This window comes from Calliphora vicina, chromosome 4 (assembly GCF_958450345.1).
Source record: "Calliphora vicina chromosome 4, idCalVici1.1, whole genome shotgun sequence".
Lineage (NCBI taxonomy): Eukaryota > Metazoa > Arthropoda > Insecta > Diptera > Calliphoridae > Calliphora > Calliphora vicina.
In genome coordinates, this window is record NC_088783.1 from 12,357,227 (window position 1) to 12,379,576 (window position 22,350).

At 27.4% G+C, this 22,350-nt stretch overlaps 2 protein-coding genes across 2 annotated transcripts in view; one reads left to right on the forward strand and one right to left on the reverse strand.

The window, feature by feature from the left end:
• The window catches only part of S6KL (S6 Kinase Like), a 111,117-nt gene that overhangs the window by 30,798 nt on the left and 57,969 nt on the right, over positions 1 to 22,350 (forward strand). The window lies entirely within an intron of this gene.
• Positions 1,262 to 17,006, reverse strand: bnb (bangles and beads). The gene is made up of 2 exons (XM_065506802.1): positions 16,650 to 17,006; positions 1,262 to 3,814 (listed from the first exon to the last, which is right to left on the reverse strand). Exon 2 carries the CDS (start codon positions 3,811 to 3,813, stop codon positions 2,734 to 2,736), a length of 1,080 nt encoding a protein of 359 aa, XP_065362874.1. The 5' UTR covers position 3,814; positions 16,650 to 17,006; the 3' UTR covers positions 1,262 to 2,733.

Sequence of the window (22,350 nt, forward strand, 5' to 3'; positions counted from 1 at the left end):
TAACTTGGCCAATAATCAAGAAAAGGACCTCGATCTGTGATCACTCATATTTCTGACGAAAAATCGATTTTTTATATAAAAACTCAAAATATCCAAATTCGCTAATAACTTGGCCAATAAGCGTTTAATCAAGAAAAGGACCTCGATCTGTGATCACTCATATTTCTGACGAAAAATCGATTTTTTATATAAAAACTCAAAATATCTAAATTCGCTAATAACTTGGCCAATAAGCGTTTAATCAAGAAAAGGAGCTCCATCTGTGATCACTCATATTTCTGACCAAAAATCGATTTTTATATAAAAACTCAAAATATCTAAATTCGCTAATAACTTGGCCAATAAGCGTTTAATCAAGAAAAGGACCTCGATCTGTGATCACTCATATTTCTGACGAAAAATCGATTTTTTATATATAAACTCAAAATATCTAAATTCGCTAATAACTTGGCCAATAAGCGTTTAATCAAGAAAAGGAGCTCCATCTGTGATCATTCATATTTCTGACCAAAAATCGATTTTTTATATAAAAACTCAAAATATCTAAATTCGCTAATAACTTGGCCAATAAGCGTTTAATCAAGAAAAGGACCTCGATCTGTGATCACTCATATTTCTGACGAAAAATCGATTTTTTATATAAAAACTCAAAATATCTAAATTCGCTAATAACTTGGCCAATAAGCGTTTAATCAAGAAAAGGAGCTCCATCTGTGATCACTCATATTTCTGACCAAAAATAGATTTTTTATATAAAAACTCAAAATATCTAAATTCGCTAATAACTTGGCCAATAATCAAGAAAAGGACCTCGATCTGTGATCACTCATATTTCTGACGAAAAATCGATTTTTTATATAAAAACTCAAAATATCTAAATTCGCTAATAACTTGGCCAATAAGCGTTTAATCAAGAAAAGGACCTCGATCTGTGATCACTCATATTTCTGACGAAAAATCGATTTTTTTATATAAAAACTCAAAATATCTAAATTCGCTAATAACTTGGCCAATAAGCGTTTAATCAAGAAAAGCAGCTCGATCTGTGATCACTCGTATTTCTGACCAAAACACTAATTGTTCGAATTTCCAAAATGTACCAAACTTGCATTTGTTATTTTTTTTAATAAGTAAAGAATAAGATTTGAAATTTATTTCTATGCTTATTGGTTTAAGGAAAGTACCAAATTACAGTTTTTCTTTTCTTTATAAATTATCGAAAAAAAATTACCCTTTTCCCAGTAAAACACAATTATCGAAATATTTTTTTATTTTAAATTTTTATTCATCTTCAGTCTATGTAAAAAAAATCATCATACAAAAAAATGTTAATTTACTTTACTAATTCGTTGAATCCTCAAAATGTACAAACTTTTAACACAGCAAATCGGCACAAATCGGTTCGAAAGCGTACTAGACCCTGGAACTGGACCAGTATAGTACGCAATAATGGCACGACATTTAAAATATGTCGTTGTTTAAAATGTATAAAAAATCTATAGATTTGCGAAAATCGTTGCTCGATAATGGTTGGGTTCTGAAAAGTTCATACATTGAGAAGTCGTCGTAATGAAATTTGACAAAATAAAATTAAATTAAACGAATTATAAAAAGAGTGTGTGTTGTAGTTGTTGTTGTTGTTGTTCTGTTACAAACAAATCAATCAATTGCATATGCCAGCAGAGAGTAAGAGTTTTACACAAAAAATAAAAATAAAATTTATATAATTAATTATTAATAGTAAATACATAATAATAAAAATATAAAGAATTAAAATTAATTATAGTGCACGAATACAATACAAAATAATAATAATGAAATTTTTACCATTAAGATTACAAATAATACAGTGGGGGTGGGGGGTACAAATAAGAAAATATTAGGACTGGGTGACAAAATTAAAATTATATTTAATAATAATTAATACATAATTATTTATAAAAAAAATTATAATAATTTTTTATGTTTTTCTTGTTTTCTTTTATTATTTATAAGTATATTGCTTGTAAAATATTTAAAAATTATGCCATCATATGGGTTTGTCCTTGCTTTTCTTTTCTATTATTTTTCATTACTTTTGTTTTGTTTGTTGTTCAGTGTAATATTTGTTTTCTCTTTTGCTTCGGTGTCTCTATTATAACGGTGTAATGTATGTTTGTTTGTATGTATGTAAGTGTGTTTATTGTAAATGTATTTTGTGTTTGTTGTTGTTGTTTTCTATTTATTATCACTGTACTATTCTCTAAGTGCTGTTGTGTGCTTTTGTTGTTTTTCATTTATCCTTCTTTTTAAATTTATGTTCTCTGTATTTAAATTACTATCCTCTACTTGGGGGTTTTCTTGTATATTTTCTAATTTTATGATGTTTTTTTTTCCTGGCGGTCCCTTTATATGTCCGTTATCTTCTTATCTTCTCCTGTCAAAGTTCTCTCTTATACTTCTCTTCTCGTGTTCATCATCCTTGTTTATTAAGCTTTTTTGTTTTTTTTTTGTTTAAATTTTACAACTAAAATAACTAACTAGTATTTAAACTTAAGAGTTTTGAGCATTTCCTTTTCTCTCTCTCTCTCTCTGTCGCTAATGTTAGAGAGTAATAAAAAGGAAAAAAATTGGGATGATTTTTAAGGGGGATTTTGTGGAAGTTTTTAGGGTGAGTTTGTGGTGGTGGTGTTAGTAGTTTGGAGTGGAAGGTTAAGTGAACCTTAAGCGTTTGTTAATGTTAAATTATCAATTCTAATTAGATTTGTTTTCTTTAGATTCTTCGGATTCTTTTGATTCTTCGGATTCCTTGGATTCCTCGGGTTTTTTGCTTTCATTGGACTTTTCCTCTTCGGTGGCTGAGTTATCTTCGGCTTTCTTTTCTTCTTCGGGCTTGGCGGCCTTGATTTCAGCAGCAGCTGGGGCATCTACTGGCTTGATGGGTTCGGCTTCAGCTTCATCGATTTTCTTGGCTTCAGCTGGTTTTTGTTCTTCTTTCAATTCTTTGGGTTTCTCCTCGGAGGCCAAAGCCAAGGGTTCTTCAATCTTTTCGGTAGCTTCGGCGGGTAGGGCTTCGCTGGAAGCTTCTGGTTTGGCTTCTTCGGCGGCGGCTTTGGGTTCTTCGGCGGTCAAGCTCTTGACTTCGGGTGCCTCGACACTTTCAGCGGGAGTTGCGGGAGCAGCAACAGGAGTTTGGGGTTTCTCTTCTTCCTTTTCGAGAGTGGTGCGTTCTTGGCGGGCGGGTAATTCTTCTTTCTTTTCCTCAGCAGCCAATTCAGTTTTCAATTCTTCGGCTTTAATTTCGGGTTTAGCTTCAACGGACAATTCCTCTTTCTTTTGTTCAGCTGGGGCAGATTTACCCTCGGGTTGGATTTCCTGTACGGCTGGTTGGACCTCTTCGACAACTTGTTTGGGCTCTTCGTTCAAACCGGCGGCAATGGGTTGTACGGCCAAGGGCAAGGCTTTAGCTTCTTCGACAACATCTTCGCTGCGTGTTTGTTTCTCAGCTGGCAATTCGGGTTTCTTTTCTTCCTCCTTTTTCTCTTCTTTGATGTCGTCCTTCTTGGCCTCGGGCACAGCTTGGGGCAATTCAGAGTCTGGTATGCTGGCTGGCAAAGCGGCAATTTTGTTTTCTTCAGCTGGTTTGGCGGCTTCGGTTTTGCTTTCCTCTTCGATCTTTCTCGATTCGGGCTTGGCAACTTCGGCTACTTTGTCTTCGACTTTTGGTACGACCTCAGTCACGGGCTGTACAACCGGTGACACTTCCTCATCGGGTACGGGTAAAGCGAAGGCGCTCACCAAAAGGGCGGATAATATGACTAATTGGAACTTCATGCTAAAAATGGAAAGAATGAAAAGGAAATTGTTAGGATTTCAAGAAAATTTACATACATTGCTTAAATTAATTGCCATAAATCTTTTATTTTTATGTATTCCCTTTGAAAAGACGTTGAACTTAAACTTGTTCAAATGAGGTGATGTGATGTGAGTAAAGTAATTTTCATTTATTTTATCTTTCAATTCAGCCTCAAAGTTCTAGAACAATTTAAATAATAATAACAATGACTACAATGTAAAAATCATAAATAAATGAAAAAGAACTTCCGCCATCACACAAATAAAAATCTTTGATGGCACTTAAACCGCGCCAGAAGATCAGTTGGTCAATTTACAAAATAATAAAAAACATTTAATCAAATTAACGGCTGGCCAAACGACAATATCAAATCAAAGCCCATTTGATCACAGTATTACGCTGATCATGACGATGATGCTGGAGGGGCAGCATGACATGACATGAGGTTTTTGTTTTGTAATATTTAATCAGTTTTTTTTTGTACGTAATGGGGGGACCATTACGAAAGCTAGAATTGTGGAGAGGCTGATGGAGGACAAGCCCACTGCTGCATTTTAAATGATTGCGCAATTTGTGATTTTTTTTGTCTCTAGTTCTTTTAAAATTTTTATCTTAAATGTGCAATAACGACGACCACAGATATTTATTATTTTTTGTATCAACATCATGACAATGATTATGTGGATGGATGAATTATAAAAACCGAAAACAACAAAGAATTAGAAATATAATGTTAAGTCAGTAGTAGTTTGTCAGTAAGTCCGTCCGTCTGTCTGTCTGTCAACTACATTATTCCATATGCAGATTTTATATCTGCTATGACCTCTAGGAGAACAGCTTTAGGCAAAGTCGTTTCGTTTTTTTTATTTTTTTACATTTTGGTTTAATTAATTTGTTTTGTTCATGATGATCATGACGATCGCATCATATAATGATGATGATGATAAAAATGATGCAGTAAAAAACCACAAACATTTCAATTTGAGAACATCCAAAGAATGTGTACAAGTTTTATGTTTTGTAATTTGTATTTGTATTCTTAGTTTACGTTTTTCGTTAAGTTAACCTCACAAATTAAAATTTATTGTAATGAATTTGTTTGTGTGTATATTGATTACACAATTATTTAAATTTTGTAGATAAATTCTGCTTTGGATATCTGAAAAAGTTGTGGCTTTTTGAAAAATTTAGTACAAGTTTCAGATGCCAGTTGTGATTGTGAATGCGAGCTAATTTTGAAGGTTGCTGATTTTTTTTTTGTTTTTTGGTATGATTTATACATTTTATGTACTTTATATCTTAAGTTTAAATTCTTGAATTTGTAAGTAATTGAAAATATCTGTATATGTAAATAGTTATTACTTTTTGATAACTTTTTTTTTAAGTATGCCTTGAAACAACATCAATTCTAAGTTTTAGTGACAAAAATATTAATTTCAATTCAACTTAATTTTTGTATTTATTTCAATTTAACATAATTTGTTATTACAAAGTTTTAACTATTATCTATGGTTTAGAGTGTCATTTATCTGACTCTCATTCCGAATCGATTACTCACCCCCATATTCATCCTTATCGCGGAATAGTTTTTCAAAGCTTCAAAATGTTTGAAAATTCTTTGTATATACAGCAATGGCCTCATATATGAACAACATTTGATCCCTTTCTAAATATAGGCCCCATAAACATTGAGATAAGGTTTGGCGCACATAAGTTTTTTTGTCAACTGGAACCGCCTTAACAAAATGTTTGGGTTAGGTCCTTGATTGACATTAGGTTCTTAACCATTAACTTATACGCTCCTAAATCTCTAAGAATTGTAAGTATTGGGGTAAAATTAAACAAATAAATGTTGCCCACTGTCTGCCCCATTTTTAGAAAATTTTAGTTTTGTTGTTGTAATGGATATATAAGTAAATTATAGACAAATTTGTTTCCAAATTATTGATATTTAAAAAGCCTGTTCAATATGTGCAGATTTCCATCAATATTTTTATTAAGTTTTTGTTATATTTTCAAAAAAAATTGCAAAATTTTTAAATATTTTTTCATATATATTTATTGTGAAATATATTGAATATACTTTTAATTTGGGAACTATTTCTACAGGTTCGTCATTTACTATTTACAAGTCTTTTTTGACAGAAAATGGTAGAAAAAGTGCCATTTTTTTATTTTCTGGAAAAAATGGTGCCCTTTTTCTGCCCTTTCTATTTAAAATCGTATTTTTAATTGAAAATACTTTTAATTTGAGAACTATTTGTACAAAAATTTTGACATAAAAAAATTAATTTTTTTTATTGAAAATACTTTTAATTTGAGATTTATTTTTACAGATTCAACATTAATTATTTACATATGTCTTTTTTAACAAAGATGTGAGAAAAAAATACAAATTTTGTTTTTTTTTTTCGGAAAAAAATGTTGCCCCTTTACTGCCCTTCTTTCTAAAATCATATTTTTTTATTGAAAATACCTTTAATGTGAGAACTATTTGTACATATTCGTCATTAATTATTTACATATAAGTCTTATTTGATAAAGAGGGCAGAAAAAGAACAATTTTTTTATTTTATTAAAAAAAAATGTTACCCTTTCTATCTAAACTCGTATTTTTTTTGATTGAAAATGCTTTTAATTTAAGAACTTTTTATACAGGTTTATCATTTATTAACATATTAGTCTTTTTTGATAAAGAGGGCAATTTTTTTTTTCAAGGAAAAAAAATGTTGCCTTTTCTTTCAAAAATCGTTTTTTTTTAATATAAAATACTTTTAATTAAAGAACTATTTGTACAGGTTCGTCATTTATTATTTACATATTAGACTTTTTTGACAGAAAAGAATAGAAAAACGGCAATTTTTTTTATTTTCTGAAAAAATGTTGCCCATTTTCTAACCTTTCTTTCTAAAGTCATATTTTTGTTGCTATAATGAATCAATTGCAAATGAATTTAGTAACAAATGAAAGATATTTTATAGAACTGTTCAATATTATATAAATATATTTGGTAATACGACAATATTATTTTTGAGTTCTATAAATATTCAAATTAAATTACATTTTCATCAAAAGTTTATAATATTCTTGAATATATATATTTTGAAAATAACTTTAATTTAGTACTTTTGTCCATTAAAAAAAAAGGGCAGAAAAAGGACAACTTTTTGTTGTTGTCTGGAAAAAGTTGCCTTTTTTGTGTTTTTTTACAAAAATTGTACTTTTGATAATGAATTTGCAAAAAAGAAGTCGGAAAAAGGGCAAATTTTTTTTTTTCTGGAAAAAAGTTAGCATTTTTATGTTTTTTTTTTTTTAAAAAATCGTACTTTTAGTAATGAATTTGGAACTATGTTAATATTTGTGTTGAGTTTTATAAATATTTGAATTTAAATTTTATTTCCAACCAAAATTTTTTTTAGATTACAGTCTTTCAAATCATTTTAAATTTATATTTAACACTTAAAGTATAAGATTTCTTTTGATAAACGGTAACTTTATTCCTCTGATAAGAAAACAGCATAAATATATTCACCCCTATCGACAATAACATGTGAAATTTATGTTCCCATGAAATATCCATTGCCCTCGAAGTGAAAATTGCTATCGTGATAAACTTTTCATTCACAATAGTTGATTTTGTTCGTAACAGCTGTTTATTGTTTACTAAATTCCTTCAAAATATTTCACGACATGGAGAATTTTTACACTTAAAGTTGATGAATGAAAAATGATTGAATTTTGATCCAATTTGTTTAAGTATAATTTTGACAGTTGTTAGAAATTATTTCAAATATTAAGAGAAACTTAAAAGAAACTTTTGCATTAGCAACTAATCTAAATGTAAACCTCTTAAAACATATCAGCTTGTATTTATTTACTAAAAAAAAGCTTATGAATTTTATAAATGTTTTTCTCTCACGAATTTTTCTCAAAGCAGTTTCTAATTTTACAAGGCACTGTACATTCCCGTTAAAACATTTCACAACGATATGAAAGCACCTTATCTTATTTAATGTATATAAAATCATAACAAAACTAAACCAAACAAAACATGACTGAAAAGCCAGCCGGCAAATTGATAATAAGCTTTTTGTTTAAAAAAAAAGCTTTCAAAAACAATTCGCGCAATTGTGTTTTTTTATGCAATTTTCCCATATGGGTATAAATAATAATTGTTGATAAACATTAACTCACACAATACCGCCAGCAGTCATTAATTAACAACAAATAACGTTAAAAGAATCTAAAAATTTAGAACATGGATCAAACAAATAATGTGTTGTTAAATGAGCAGCAACAAAGATTTTCAAAATTTCTTTTAATTTGTGCAGTATTTGGTGTAATTCTTGTAATGATGGTGAATTTTAGTGTAGAGCAGTTTTGTGTGGAGGGAAATTTAAATTGCCGGCGGACCCAGCAGTGGCAACCAGCCATATTAAATGAAATGGATTTAATGAAAAGATTTGAAGTAGAAGCAGTGGGCACTAGATACCATTGGCTGTTCTGGATTTGAAGTAATTGCAGAGAAAACTTCCCTAAAAAGCGGAAGGGACAAAGTGCTATAGAACGTAAACTTATTTAACTATTAAGACTACGTTTTACCTCAGGTATTATTTCACATTGTGTTAATTTAGATATGAAATTGTAACAGTGTTTAACAAAAATGTTCGTCTAAGTAAACATTGATATAACACAATGTTCTCAATTTTGTTGGCAATAATAATGCTAATTGTTAATAATTTATTAAACAAATATAAACAAATTTCGCAAACAACAAAAATAGATCGAATAAGTTTTTATATAAATAATATAACAAACAAATTATCACTTCAAAAATAAATGATAATGATTTAAAAAAATACTGTGTATTCTCAGGAAATAATATACATAATAATAAATATAGTTTTATAAGTGACATAAATCAAAAAAAAAAAGATTCTTTCTAATGCGTATTTTAGCAGGAAAAAATCTAAAACCATTAAATAGATAATTACGATAACCCTGATGTGACAATAAATAAAATAAATTTAATTTTCATTTGCCCAAATTATACAATATTTACTGTAGCATCATAATACACCACATGTACAAGTATTTATTAAATTATAAATAAACAAACAATAATAAAAGAAAAATTAAATTATTAATAAAAATTTAAATAAGCATTAAATTATGAATATAATTTGCATATAAATTGGGTTAATAGGTTTTATTTTTTATTATTATATTTTAGCTGTTTTTGTTAAAGTTCAAGCTAAAAGTTTAAACTATTAAATTTACGTCAGTTACGTTTTGTATCTATTTATTATACACGATTCGTTTAGAGTAGAATAGCCAAAGTAGTAGTGCAAATTATAAATATTTATTGTATGTAAATTGTATTATTTATCTATTCATCACATCACACATTTCTAATGAGCGGAATATTTGAATGTTTTTTTTTATAATAAAACTCAAAAATTAATACAAAGTTTCAAAAAAAATATCCAATTTAAAAGATTTTAGCAATGATACATAAAGAATATCTGGGTGATAAGCTTAAGGAGGGGCACATTTAAGAAAAGCTTGAATAAACTTGAATTAATTACGCCATTTTCCAGCAGTTAAGCAAGTAGTTAATGTCTAACTTATAGCCAGTAATTGCCACTAATGTCTGATCATTTGGCTGACTTCAATTTACTATATATTTTGGATCATTTAACACTTTATACATCCCCGGTAATCTAGCATGAAGTTAATTGTCACTTAAGTGTCTCTAAGTATTCTAGAGTGTAGTCACTTTAAATGTTGTGTGATTTTATACAAATACCTGGCAGTTAAGCAAGTAGTCAATTGGCACTAATGTCTGATCACCTGGCTGAATCTAATTTATATATTTTGGGTCATTTGACTCATATGTACTCTTTGTAGTGCAGAGTGAAGTCAATTGGTTACTTTATATATCCCAGGTAATCAAGCATGAAGTACATTGCCACTTTAGTGCCTCTAAGTAATATAGAGTGTAGTCACTTTAAACGGTGTGTGAGTAATTCGTACAAACTGATTTTATACAAATTGTGTTGATATAATTCTCGCAAAGTTATTTTCTTTTTGCTTAATTATACTGAAATTCTGTCTAATCTAGTGTGAAATCAATTGCCACTTTAGTGTCTCTAAGTAACTTAGAGTGTAGTCACTTTAAACGTTAATTTTGTAAAGCGCTTTAGAAAGTATTGTTATTTTACTTAACATAAGTAATCTATTGGAGAGTTGTAGGAAGATGGTTTGTTAACAAGCAATGAAGTCAATTGCCACTTTAGTGTCTCTAAGTATCCTATAGGGTAGTCACTTTATTTTGTAGTGCACTTCAGAAAGTAGTTATTTTAGTCAACAGAATTTTCGGAGGATGGTTTGTTTAAAAGCTATCGGTTATTGGACTGCCTATGATATGTATTTTTAACTAATTATTTGAGGTTAATTAGCACCCGTACATGTTAAAATAACTAGTAATCAGTTGGGTAGCTAGTAAGTTAACTTACTCTATTTAACCGGTATGTGAACCCATCCTAAAGCTATCAGACAGTATCATTCTAATCCAAAGATGTCAATTGACCCCCTGCATAGGGCATGCACGTGTGCCCCGGTATCAATGCTGGACTATCAATGCAAGGGTTGCGGTTTCGATTCCCGCCATAGACTCTGGGTCACATTAACTTCACCATAGTTTGATTTTAGTGTCATTTTAGTAGTTTTTTAAAATTGAAAATGTTTTTCCATTACCTAAATGACAAAAAACATTCACCCCTATCGGCAATAATATAGGAAATTTATGTTCCCATGAAATATTCATTTCCCTCGAAGGGAAAATTGCTATCGTGATATGCCCATGAACTTTTCAATCACAATAGTTGAGTTTGTTGGTAACAGCTGTTTATAGTTTACGAAATTGCATTTAAAAATCTCTTAACAAGTGCAATTTTTTCACGTAAACATGAACGATGAACGAAAAATGGGAAAAGGGAACATATTTCATGTGAAATATTCACCCCTATCGTGAAAAACATGTAAAATTTATGTTCCCATGAAATATTTAATTCCCTCGAAGGGAAAATTGCTATCGTGATATTCCCCTAAACTTTTCATTCACAATAGTTGATTTTGTTCGTAGCAGCTGTTTATTGTTTACAAAATTTCATCTAAAAATTTCACAACATGGGCAATTTTTTAACGTGAACAAAGTTTATGAACGAAAAATGGGAACATATTTCGTGTGAAGTATTGATTCGCGATAGGGGTGATTGATTTGCAAAAATATTTTGCATAAAACTAAATTATTAGATACAAGTTTTTAATATTTCCTTAAACTTTTTTAGAATTCAAAATTGTTTTATATAATTTCTCCAAGTGCATTAAAAAAAACCACTAACAACTTTGATTGAATTTTAATTTCTGTTTCTTAAGCGTCCAGACACATTTTATGGCTTGCAGTTTCAGTATATTTTTTTTCTGCTACCAATTTTGTTAATTTTTTTTTCCTCAACATTTATTTATTGCAAAAAAGCCGTTATATAATACAAAAAAAAAATGTAAAGAAATAATAATATTGTAACTTATGGTGGTATCTGATAACTTGATTAAAACACTACTAACTTAAATCAACTACCATTGAAACAGGTTTGCCACGTTTTGCCTTTTTTGCAACGTCATTTTTATGTTAAAAAAAACAATGTTTTATAAAAAATCAGGATTTTTTTATGTTAAAAACTGCATGGAGGTTTTATACAAAAAGAAAAAGAAGCATCATCTTGAATACGAAAAAAAAATTTATATTAAATAATCAATACAACAGATACTTAGACTCGTGCTTAAAGTACAATGACTTTTTCTAAAAGAAATTTTTTTTAAGAACTTGTTTCTACTCAAACTTGTATGAAGAAATTGCTAAAAAAAAGAGGATTCATGAACAAGTTGTTTGGATTGCGGTTGAGTTTTTTTTCAAATTCCTTATAATAGGAAGTGGATTTTGTAGAGACTTTGAATTTTTTTATTAAAGGATTTTTTTTTTGTTGGTTATTTTTTTTCTTTGGCTTCAGTTTGAAATGACATTTTGTTTAAGGCTAAGTGTAAGAAATGTGCAATAAAAAAGATTTAGATAAAACACATAAAAACTCAAGATTTTGTTCGATGTTCACTTATTTTTTTTTTTATACATTTAACAAATTATGATGGTCGTATGTTGGTTCGTATTCAACTTGAACTAAAAGTGTGTTCACATTGACTAGCAAATTCAGAGTTTAGTATAAATAGTGTGGCAAAATTAATTTAACAAATTACACAGGACTTATTTACTCTCAAAAGCTCTAATACAACAACAAATTACATAGGTATTGCAATAGTTTAACTTTGGTTTAACTTAGCAATGTGTATTACTTTAACATTACTCTCTATCTCTCTTTTTAAATATGGCGAACTCAAACTAATAGAAATAGTGAATGAAGAAGAACATAAACAAAGAAAAACTGTTATTTGTTAAGATATTGCCATATTTTTTTGTTTACAAAGTAAAGTTCATTCACATTCAAAGAAAAAATATTGAATTTGTAAACTTTAGAACATAGACCTGTTTCAATTCCCATTTAAAACTAAGAATTGATAAAATTTTATTAATTTGAAATTAAAAACAAGTGTTAAAATTTTAACTTAACAAATTTTATAAAAAACAATATTTAAAATGTACTGAACATATATGTATGTTATTATCTGTTATAATAGTTTTCAGTAGCAGTGTGACTAACTCACAAGAACTTGTTTGGTTTAACCTTTAATTAATTTTGTTTCTTACAAGTTTGACATTAAAACCCCATAAATTGTTAGAATTTTGTTCAAGATGATGATTACATGTTTGTTTCTTTGTTTGTTTTTTCTCTTTTTGCCATTTAAAATTACATAAATGTTGTCTTTGACTGCTTTGGTGTAGCAGCAGTATTTTTCCATACATTTTAAACTGTCAGTTGGATTTTCATTTTAAATGATTTATAACTAAATTAATGTAATTAATATGGCCGACCATAAAACAACAATTACTATTTGTTTATAAGTAGTTGCTTTTTTTTAAATAATTCTTTAACATGAGACATTAAATATTCTATAAACATAGAGTCTGTTTTCAATTATATGTATTTATTTATTTATATTTTTATAAATAAAACTAAACAATAATGAAGTAAATTTATGCAATGCAAAAAAATTCTTATTGTTTTATAATTTTTTAAAATAATTACAAAAAAAGAAATATGCATTTCTTTTAAACTATAGACAGTGGTTGTTTATTTAATAATTTTAGAATTAATTTTCCTTTAAACTAACTTAATTTTTAGCTTGCTTTAGTTTTATATAAATTTTTTCTTCAAGTGTATTTAATTCATATTTTATTGTTTGCTTTTTTTTTTCTTCCATATTTTTCTCTCTCTGTGCGTGTTAAAACTTGTAATTGTTTGGATTTGTTTGGTCTCAACTTGTTTTTGCGAATTTTACAAGCTCAATGTCAAGGTTTAGGTAAATTTGTGTGTTTTTTTTTTCTTTAATCCATTTCAATTAAATGGTTATCATTTTTAACACTTGGTTTTTCAAGTTTATTTTTAAACAACAAACGGGAAATGTGTTGTCAAGTTTAAGGCATAATTTGCCACAGTGTAATAGAGAATTTATAGAGAAAAATGTAATTTAAAGCCGGCACAGAACTGGTCCCGTGATTGGGGAGAGATCCGTCACTTTAACTTGATATTTCCTTAGTAGAGGTAAATTAACAGCTTTCGAACCTGACAGATCCAACAGATCAGTTCTGGTTTCTTTTGGATATTGTCATATTGATCACAAATTTCGATTCAAGTTAACTGTAATTTTTTGTTACAATTGGACAATTGACTCAAATTTTCCGCAGAATTTAAAAACGGAGAATTATTAAATTGGAATACGAGTATGAAGACCTTTTTTAATTTAGTTAAATCGGCTATTTCAAATATTTTAAATGGATGTTTTATTACAATTCCATATTCTCTGCTATTGTTGCTTTTGAAAACTACATTATTTTAATACATTCTAGCGGGCTTAAAAACAGGAAAACGGTAAAACTAAGGTAAACTGGATTGAAACCAATATTTTAACATGATTTTTCTGAAATATAAATAAACAAATTATGGAAAAATTTGCTTAAATCAGATTTTTTGCTAAATTTTTTTCTGATTTCTTATAAGACCATAGTCTGGACGAATTACCGGATTTGTGACGAAGTCGATTTGATATTTCATTAACTTTTTTGAGATAAAGATATTCGACAGGTCACAAGAACTTTATCATGAATAAGTAGATAATTTCTCCTGAATTAATAATATAGTAATTTCAAGCACAGAAAGTAAAATTTATTTTACATTTTTTTAGGTTTTGGAGGAGGGAGTTATTTATTTGAAATAATAAAGTTTTACTCTAGTATTCAAAGCTTTATAAAGAAAAATTTCCTTTATAAAATGTTGGTCAATTCAGAATATGTTCGATGAAATAGAGTCATAAATAGACAACTAATTTTTGATTGAAGGCTCTACTGCAAAACCCGCTGAGCCAGATCAAAATATAATTCATATGACATTATTATCTCTATTAAAATACAAAATATTTAACTAAAATTTTAATTTTTTTTTAAATTTCAATGTTTGTCATTAATTTCCTTTAAATTTAAATTTTCAATTTATCTCTTTTAAAATTAAAAATATTTAACTAAATTTTGATATTTTTTTTTTAAATTTTCAAAGATTTGGAAAGATTTTTTCATTCAATTTCCTTTAAATTTTCAATTTTCTTTATCCAAAAATGTAAAATATGTATCTACTATCTACTAGATAATAAAATTTGTTCAGCATTTTTTTTAATATTTTTTCAAACATAAAATTTGAAAAAGTATGCAACTTTAAAAATTCTTATCTCTCCAAACTGATGAAGGATTTTATCGTTTTAAAAAACATTTGAAAGTAAATAATGTTCTCTTTGAATTTCATAACTAAAAAAAATATATTTTCAATTTAAAAATAATTCCTAATGGAAATGAAATTTCACATATTTACTTAAAAATAATAAAAAAAATCAAAAAATTTAACATAAATTTTTATGTTCTTTAAAGAGGGCATTATAATTTTTAAAATGTTTCTTAAATTAACTAAAATTTCAAATAATTATTTATTTATTTATTTAAAAACTTAATAATAATTAATTACTATAAAGTTAGAGTTAGAGCACTAGCTACCTATGCCATCAGCTCTAAAATTTCAAATAAACTTCAAGAGTTAAGAATACTTAAAGTTACACACTTTTTCGTAATGTTTAAAAGTGAGTATTTTACGATATTAAAGTAAAAATGGAAGCAAATTAAACCAAACAAATTCCTCTGACCTTTTTGTCATAATTTTGTTTTTCAAAATAAAATTGCAAATGTTGTAATGGCTCCATAGTTTCTTTTTTAAGAATATTTGAAGAGCCAAAATATTAAGGGTCTGATTCAGAAATAATAGAATGTTCGTCAAATACTTCTTTCATATTGCAGAATTTTGATATTAAAACATTTATTCAAAATTTATATAAATTTGAAATAAATTTCTAATTTACAAATGTTTGAAACTTTAAAATAACGAATTTAAACTAATTTAAAAAAATTAAATATTTTTAAAACGACTTTAAAGCTTTAAAGAATCGTAGTAATAAAAGATTTGACTAGGTTCAATGACCATTTCATTAAATATAAAAGATCTAAGCAAAAATCTTACTAGGGCAACATTCTTTCCAGAAAATGTTAAAATCTGAGTGCTTAAATCCTGAATTTAAACTTTTTTTCAACTCACAATTTTGAATTTATTATTAAAATTTAATTTAATCAAGGATTCTTTAATAAACATTTCGAAGTCCTTCAAAATTCATAATAAAATTGATTCAAAATTATTTAAATTGTTATAACATGTTTGAAAGGTAATTCAGAAACTTTATATTTTAAACTTCTGTTAGTTGCACGAATTCAGAATTCGAATTTAATATTATTGTTGCTCTTAAATAGGGAATATTTTTATTTTAAATTTTGATTTGAATTTATAAAATTTGAAATTTTTTTTAAGAGATTTTGGATTTGAGAAATTTGCCAGAAACATTGAGATTCTAATAAAATGTTTATATTATTTAACTATTAAAATTACAAAAATATTTTTAAGATTTACGATATTTTTTTTTTTGGAAATCCTAGAGAAAGAATTTAGATTCTAATGAAATCTCTTTAAAAACTATAAGAATTAAGAAAATCATCTCAAAACTTTTGGAATTCACTTGATGTTAATATATACAAAATAAAATTTGTATATTTGAAAACTTCAATTTAATCGTTGAATTTAAATTGAAATAAATTTAAGACTTACGAAAATTTTTTCATTTCACTTGAAGTTAAAAAATGAAAATTTTAATTTAAATTTAAACTCAATTCAATGGCTATGAAAATGTTTAGAAATTCTAAAGAAAAATCTTTTTAATAACACTTTTTTATAAATTTAAATGTAAATTAATTTAAAAATATATAAATTCCAATAAAGTTTGAAATCTTCAATTAACACTTGTTTTACAAATTTAAATCAATTTTTAAAACTCTTCAAAACTAGCTAATATTTTACTTTAAAACTTTCTCAAACAAATATTCAAACTTTAAAATTTTTGTTGTTTTAAATTGAAACATTTCTTTAAACCCGTACAGGACACTTTATTCAAATAATATTATTTATTTTCTTTAATAACTTTTGTAAAAAAAACTTACCTTAAAATTTGCACTTTTTTTTGTTTTTAAAAACTTAGGCTTTTATTTATTTGGACAAATCTCTGAAAATAATTTTCACAAAGATTTCAAAACTTTTTTTGTTGGTATTTTATTTTTATTTAGAAAACAAAAAATATCACAAACAGCACCACAGTTGTTTATAAATTTCTTTTTATAATTCTTTCGATTATTTTTGGAGATTGTGTTAAGAAAAAACTTTCCACTGTTCTCTAAGCAAAAATAGAAAATTCTTTAATGTCTTTTTCTTTTTAGAATGAAGAAATCAAATCAAATAATTAATAAAAATAATTTGATATTGTTGTAGTAGTTGTTGTTTGTTGTTGCACTGCGGTCAGTAACAAAAATCACTTTGAATGGTTGCAGTGATGCTCAACTGCTTTTATATCCCTGTCAGTGGTGAATAACGAAATAAATTTATTGTTGTGATTTTTTTAGACCGACTATGTGTGTTTTTTTTTCATTCTGCTTTATGTTGTTTTTTTCATTTTGTCTTCTTTCTGTTGTTCTTCCATATCCATAGTCAAGTGTTAGTGAGTGAGTGTGTGTATGTTTGTGTAAGGGGTGTATGGTGGCTATTTGGTGGTTATTATTATTATTGTTGTTGTCGTTGTTGTATTAGTTAGTTTTAATGTTAAAGTCTCTCTTTATTATAGAGTCGTACATACATCTGCACTTACACTTGTACTTAAAAAAATGTAGAATCAGTGTTACTGCTTTAGAAATTATTGAGCTAGATTTAGCGCTTTTTAACAAAACAAAAACCTGTCGTATAGGGTGAATCCATTACGCGAAGCACGGTCAACCAGCCGAATCGATATTAATTTGGTGTGACCAAAATGCTGATTTCTATTATGAGCTTCTAAATTTGGCCAGAAGCGAGCATTGGCCGAAAAATGCCCAGAATATGTGGCCAGACATGAAAACGTAATATTCCATCATGACAACGCTCGGCCACATATTGCAATACCTGTTAAAAACTATTTAGAATGAAGTGGCTGGGAAGTTTTGCCCCAAACCGACTACTATTTGTTTAGATCGATGCAGAACGCTCTCTCTTGGATACACTTCACACTTTGGACGCTAATGACGCTTTGATTCGTGCTTGGCCTCAAAAGCTGAACATTTCCATATGTTGCCAGAATGATGGAAAAATATCATAGCTAACAATGGCCAATACTTTGAATAAATTTATATTGTACAAGTGTTTCAAAATAAAAGCTAAAAAAAAAATCCCGCTTGGGATCCAGCTTGGAAGCAAATATTTTGATTAAAAAAATAATCCTAAAATCAAACCTATTAATGCCTGTTAAATCATGTCCATTTTCATCCAAGCTACGCACAATAGTACCGAAGTTATTCCCGCTAAGTTTTGGGGCTTTCTAAATTGTAAACAGACATACATTTGCCCAATTCACAATTGGTGTCGTAGCGTCGCACATTTGGTTGAATCGCATCCAAAGTGACGCTTAACTCAGGCAATAATGTTAGATTTTTTCAATATATTTTTTTTTCAAAGATTATGCCTTATTAAGTAAAAAAATATAAAAAAATTTAAATACAAAATTTTATAAAAAAAAAATTTCACAAAGGAAGAAATTTTCAAGTCCATTGAAAAAAATTTTAAAACCAATATCTTCCGATCGGGATGAAATTTGCAGCAAGGTTATTCCAATTGGATAGTAGTTTATACAAAATTTTTCAATAAGATCGGTCAAGAACTCACTGAGTTAGAGGGGTTCCAAATTTGACACTTTGACCAAAGTTACCTCAATTTGAGGCTTTGAGGCTTCGGCGCGTATTAGTGATTTAACTCCAAATTTAAAACTTAAACTCAGCTACACCTCCTCTATAGCCATGGGTAATTTTATTAAAATCGGACAATACGTTTAGAATTTACACATTTATTTCCATTTTTTTTCATTTATTTCCAGTTTTTCATTTCCGCCACAGTGCAGCTCGAGTCTTTTAATAAAATCTTAATTTAAAGAAAGGCGCGCAAAAATGCGCAACATTTTTTTTTGTTAAAATAAAAGCCTAAATGTTGTACTTTTTTTATTATATAGTTTAGAAACAAACAACTACAAACATATTTAGTTATTATCCATCGAAAATTAAAAATACTCTAAATTTGGAACATTTATAAAAAAAAAATAAAAATACTTTTCCAAAAAAAATTTAAATAAAAGATTCTTATTCATATACTCAAATATCTGAAGTTGATGGTTCCATCATAAAAAGTTAGCTTTTAAATGTTTTAAACAAAAAATAATTTTAATTGTGTTTAATTTATATTTTTATTACTTTATCTGAAAATACGAAAAATTTTTCCACTTTGACAGAATACTGCCGAAAAAGTATGCAACCTAGAATAACGATTTTAGCTATTAGTGATGTAGAATTTTGTCTACTTTTACCCGGTACCAAATTTAATAAATAACCATTGACCATGATTCAACCCAACGTGCGTCGTGTTTACTCTCACAATTGTTTTGTAAGATCAAACAGCATCAAATAAAGTAAAACTAAATTTTTTGCTTTGAATCATTTAAAGTAAAATAAGTTTTTGGAATAAAAGAATTCAAAAATGTATATTTTATTTAGTGGCTACCTCTTTTTCGTCAAATATTTGTCATGTGTGACCCTACCTTAAGTTGTGATAAAATTCCTAACAATTTCTGTTCCAGTAAAGCCCATTGGTTTTTTACATGCGAAATAAATTGTGTTTGTTCGACTATCAATTCAGTTCTTTGTCCTGACTCCTGCATTCTATCTTGCTTGATAATGTCCAGCTACATACATCCATCAAAAAACACACGAACATAAATCTTTGATTAATCATAAGTTTATATAATAATATTGGATTATTGGAAATGTTATCGAAATATAACATTTTCTAGGTCTGCTGTCATATCTTGAACCTCTCTGTGTGCCTGTGCCTTTTTGCCTGTGTGTATATCAGTTTTATATAAATAACCAATTTAAACTCGTAACGACTCCGCAGCTTATGAGTTTGTCTTCCGTAGCTTATGAGCAATTCCACGAGAATCGCTACCACGACTGAAAACACAAAAACCCTTGAAACTTTTTTCAAGATGATTTGAATAGAAGAAAATAATAAAATGTTACTATGTGAAAGTATTTAGATCATATTACATTTTAAAGACAAAAATAATAGTTTAAACTGATTATATTTAATTTTTTAATGTTTTAGGTATGTTTTAGGCTAAAATTGCGGCGAAAACTAGGCTCCAATTAGCTTGTAGTATGAAATGAATTTGACTCTGATTGTTTTTTTGCTATTGTCAAATTGTTTATTGAAACCGAATGTATATTTTTTTAGTTTTTGTATAGAAATATTTACAGAATATATATTGTTTTATTATAAGAGAAAAATCTGTCACGTACGGTATGTCACGTACGATATTAAATTTTATTTATTATAAAATCATCCAAAGATTGTTTTTATTTAAATATGATGGATTGTAAAAGAAAAATATTTCGTTTAGTGTAAGAAATTAAAAGAAAACATAACGCCTCTCACGATTCATATATTTTCGCATATTTCTACATGTACCTCAAAATGAGTTCCGTTTTATGTCACGTACGATATACCCTTATTTTGGACAACAATATTTGGAAAGAACTTTTTATTATTCAAAGTTTATTTAAATCATAAAAGACCAACTTATTTTTCAGATACTTTTATTTTTGTAAAATCTATTCCACACTATAGGCGTACAAATATCACGTACGATGATATGGAATTGCCCATATGTCCCATGATTTTTCTCGTAGGAGTAATAATTTTTAAATTTTAACCTCACTTTAGTCTCGTAAGAGACTCGCAATAAAATTTTAAAAATTTCCAGCGGAAAATTCTCAATTGCGTACTTGGTGATAATTAATGGCGTGTTTTCGTACTGTCTAGTAGACATCACTATGTAGAATGTTGGTTCTATGTTGTTGTTGTTTCTTAGTGGAGGTTTAATGTTATGCTACTGTTAAACCTCCACTCATAGTAATGTTGTTGTTGTTTTAACTATTAATGTGAGCATAGTTTAACAGAGTAGATTATGTTTTATTGATACTGGTTCATAATGTAAGTATCTGTGTGTGTGTGTGCAAGTGTTTGATCATTATTTTTTTCTTTTGATACCGATTTAGATTTTTCTAATGCCTCTCGCTCTCTATTATCTATTAGTACGTACATAAACACACAGATACATTTAGCTCTCGTTTTAAACACATTTCTAATCTTCTGTTAAAATGTGTTTAATTTAAAGACCGGTATACATTCACTAGCTATTAGAATGTGGTGAATTTGAATTTGAATTTGTTTTATTTGAGTTTTTCTGTGTGTCTGTTTCTTTTTTTTTTTTTGTATTTTTCGGTCTTCATAAATAGTTTATTTTATTTAAGTTTTTATTGCAAAATGTTTTTTTTTTTTTGGTTTATTTGTTACTTTAAATTATGTATGTAGATTCTGGTGCCTTGTGCAGGTCGTAAAAACGTATAAAAATGTAAAGAATACGCAAAGAAGAAAAAAAAGTTAGAAATAATTCTATAAATTTCCAATCTAGGACAATTTTTGTAGTTGTTGGTGACTATTTTCTATTAAAAATTCTGCAAAAAAAGAGATTTGTTTTTGTGGTTTTAAAATATGTTCTGAAATAAATACGTGTTTGGAATTGAGAAAAATGAAGAATTAAGAAGCAGTAATAAATTTAACAATTTGTGTTTATTTTATATTTTTCTGGCTTGAAAAGAATATTTCGTAACATTTTAAAAGTTTTTATAGGTGCAGAAAGTGTCCCTAGATATTCTAGAGTTTGTTAGATATTTTTATTACAAATTGAACAACGGTTGTTTATTATTAGCAGTTTTTATAAGGAAATAATTTTATTTTAAAATTTTTATTTAAATATTTAAATAAACTTTGATATAATAAAAGTTATGTTAAAACATCTAAACAGCTATGGTTCAAAGCATAATTTTCTATATTTGAATATACAAAATTATTTTTAAAGATTTTCTGATGATCATTACTTGTTAATATTTATAAAAATCTTTAAATTTTTGTGTTATAAAAATATTTTGTTTTTTTTAACGATTTTAGTGAAATTTTAGAAAAATATTTCCTAATGATCATTAGTTCATAAAATTCCTGAAAATCAAATATTTAATGTGAATCGAAATGCAGCATTAAAAAAATATGTAAAATTACACTATGTTAAAAAAAACAAAATTTAATACATTTTGAAATTTATTTGTTTTTAAAAATTTTTTTTTATAATATAAAAATGTTGTGTTTTTAAGTTTTTAAATTTTGGCGGGAATTTATTTCAATATAATTTTTGGAAGTCTAACATATTGTGAATAATAAAGCCATGTTTCAATTAAATTGATTGGCAAAGTTGTATTATTTTTTTAAGTAGGAAATTGAAATTTACGCACTTAACAAATTCTAACGCAGTTATTTCTAAATGTATTTAAATTTGTTAACAATATAGGGAAATAAAAACCTTAGAGATCTTAAATATAAAAATAGAATATACAAAATTTAACTTTTTTTTCTACACTTGAATTTTGAAGACGATTAATTTAAACATTTCAAAATTTGTTTGGTTGAAAAATTTGAAAAGAGTAATTTTTGTTACAAAAAACACAAGAAAAAGTTCCA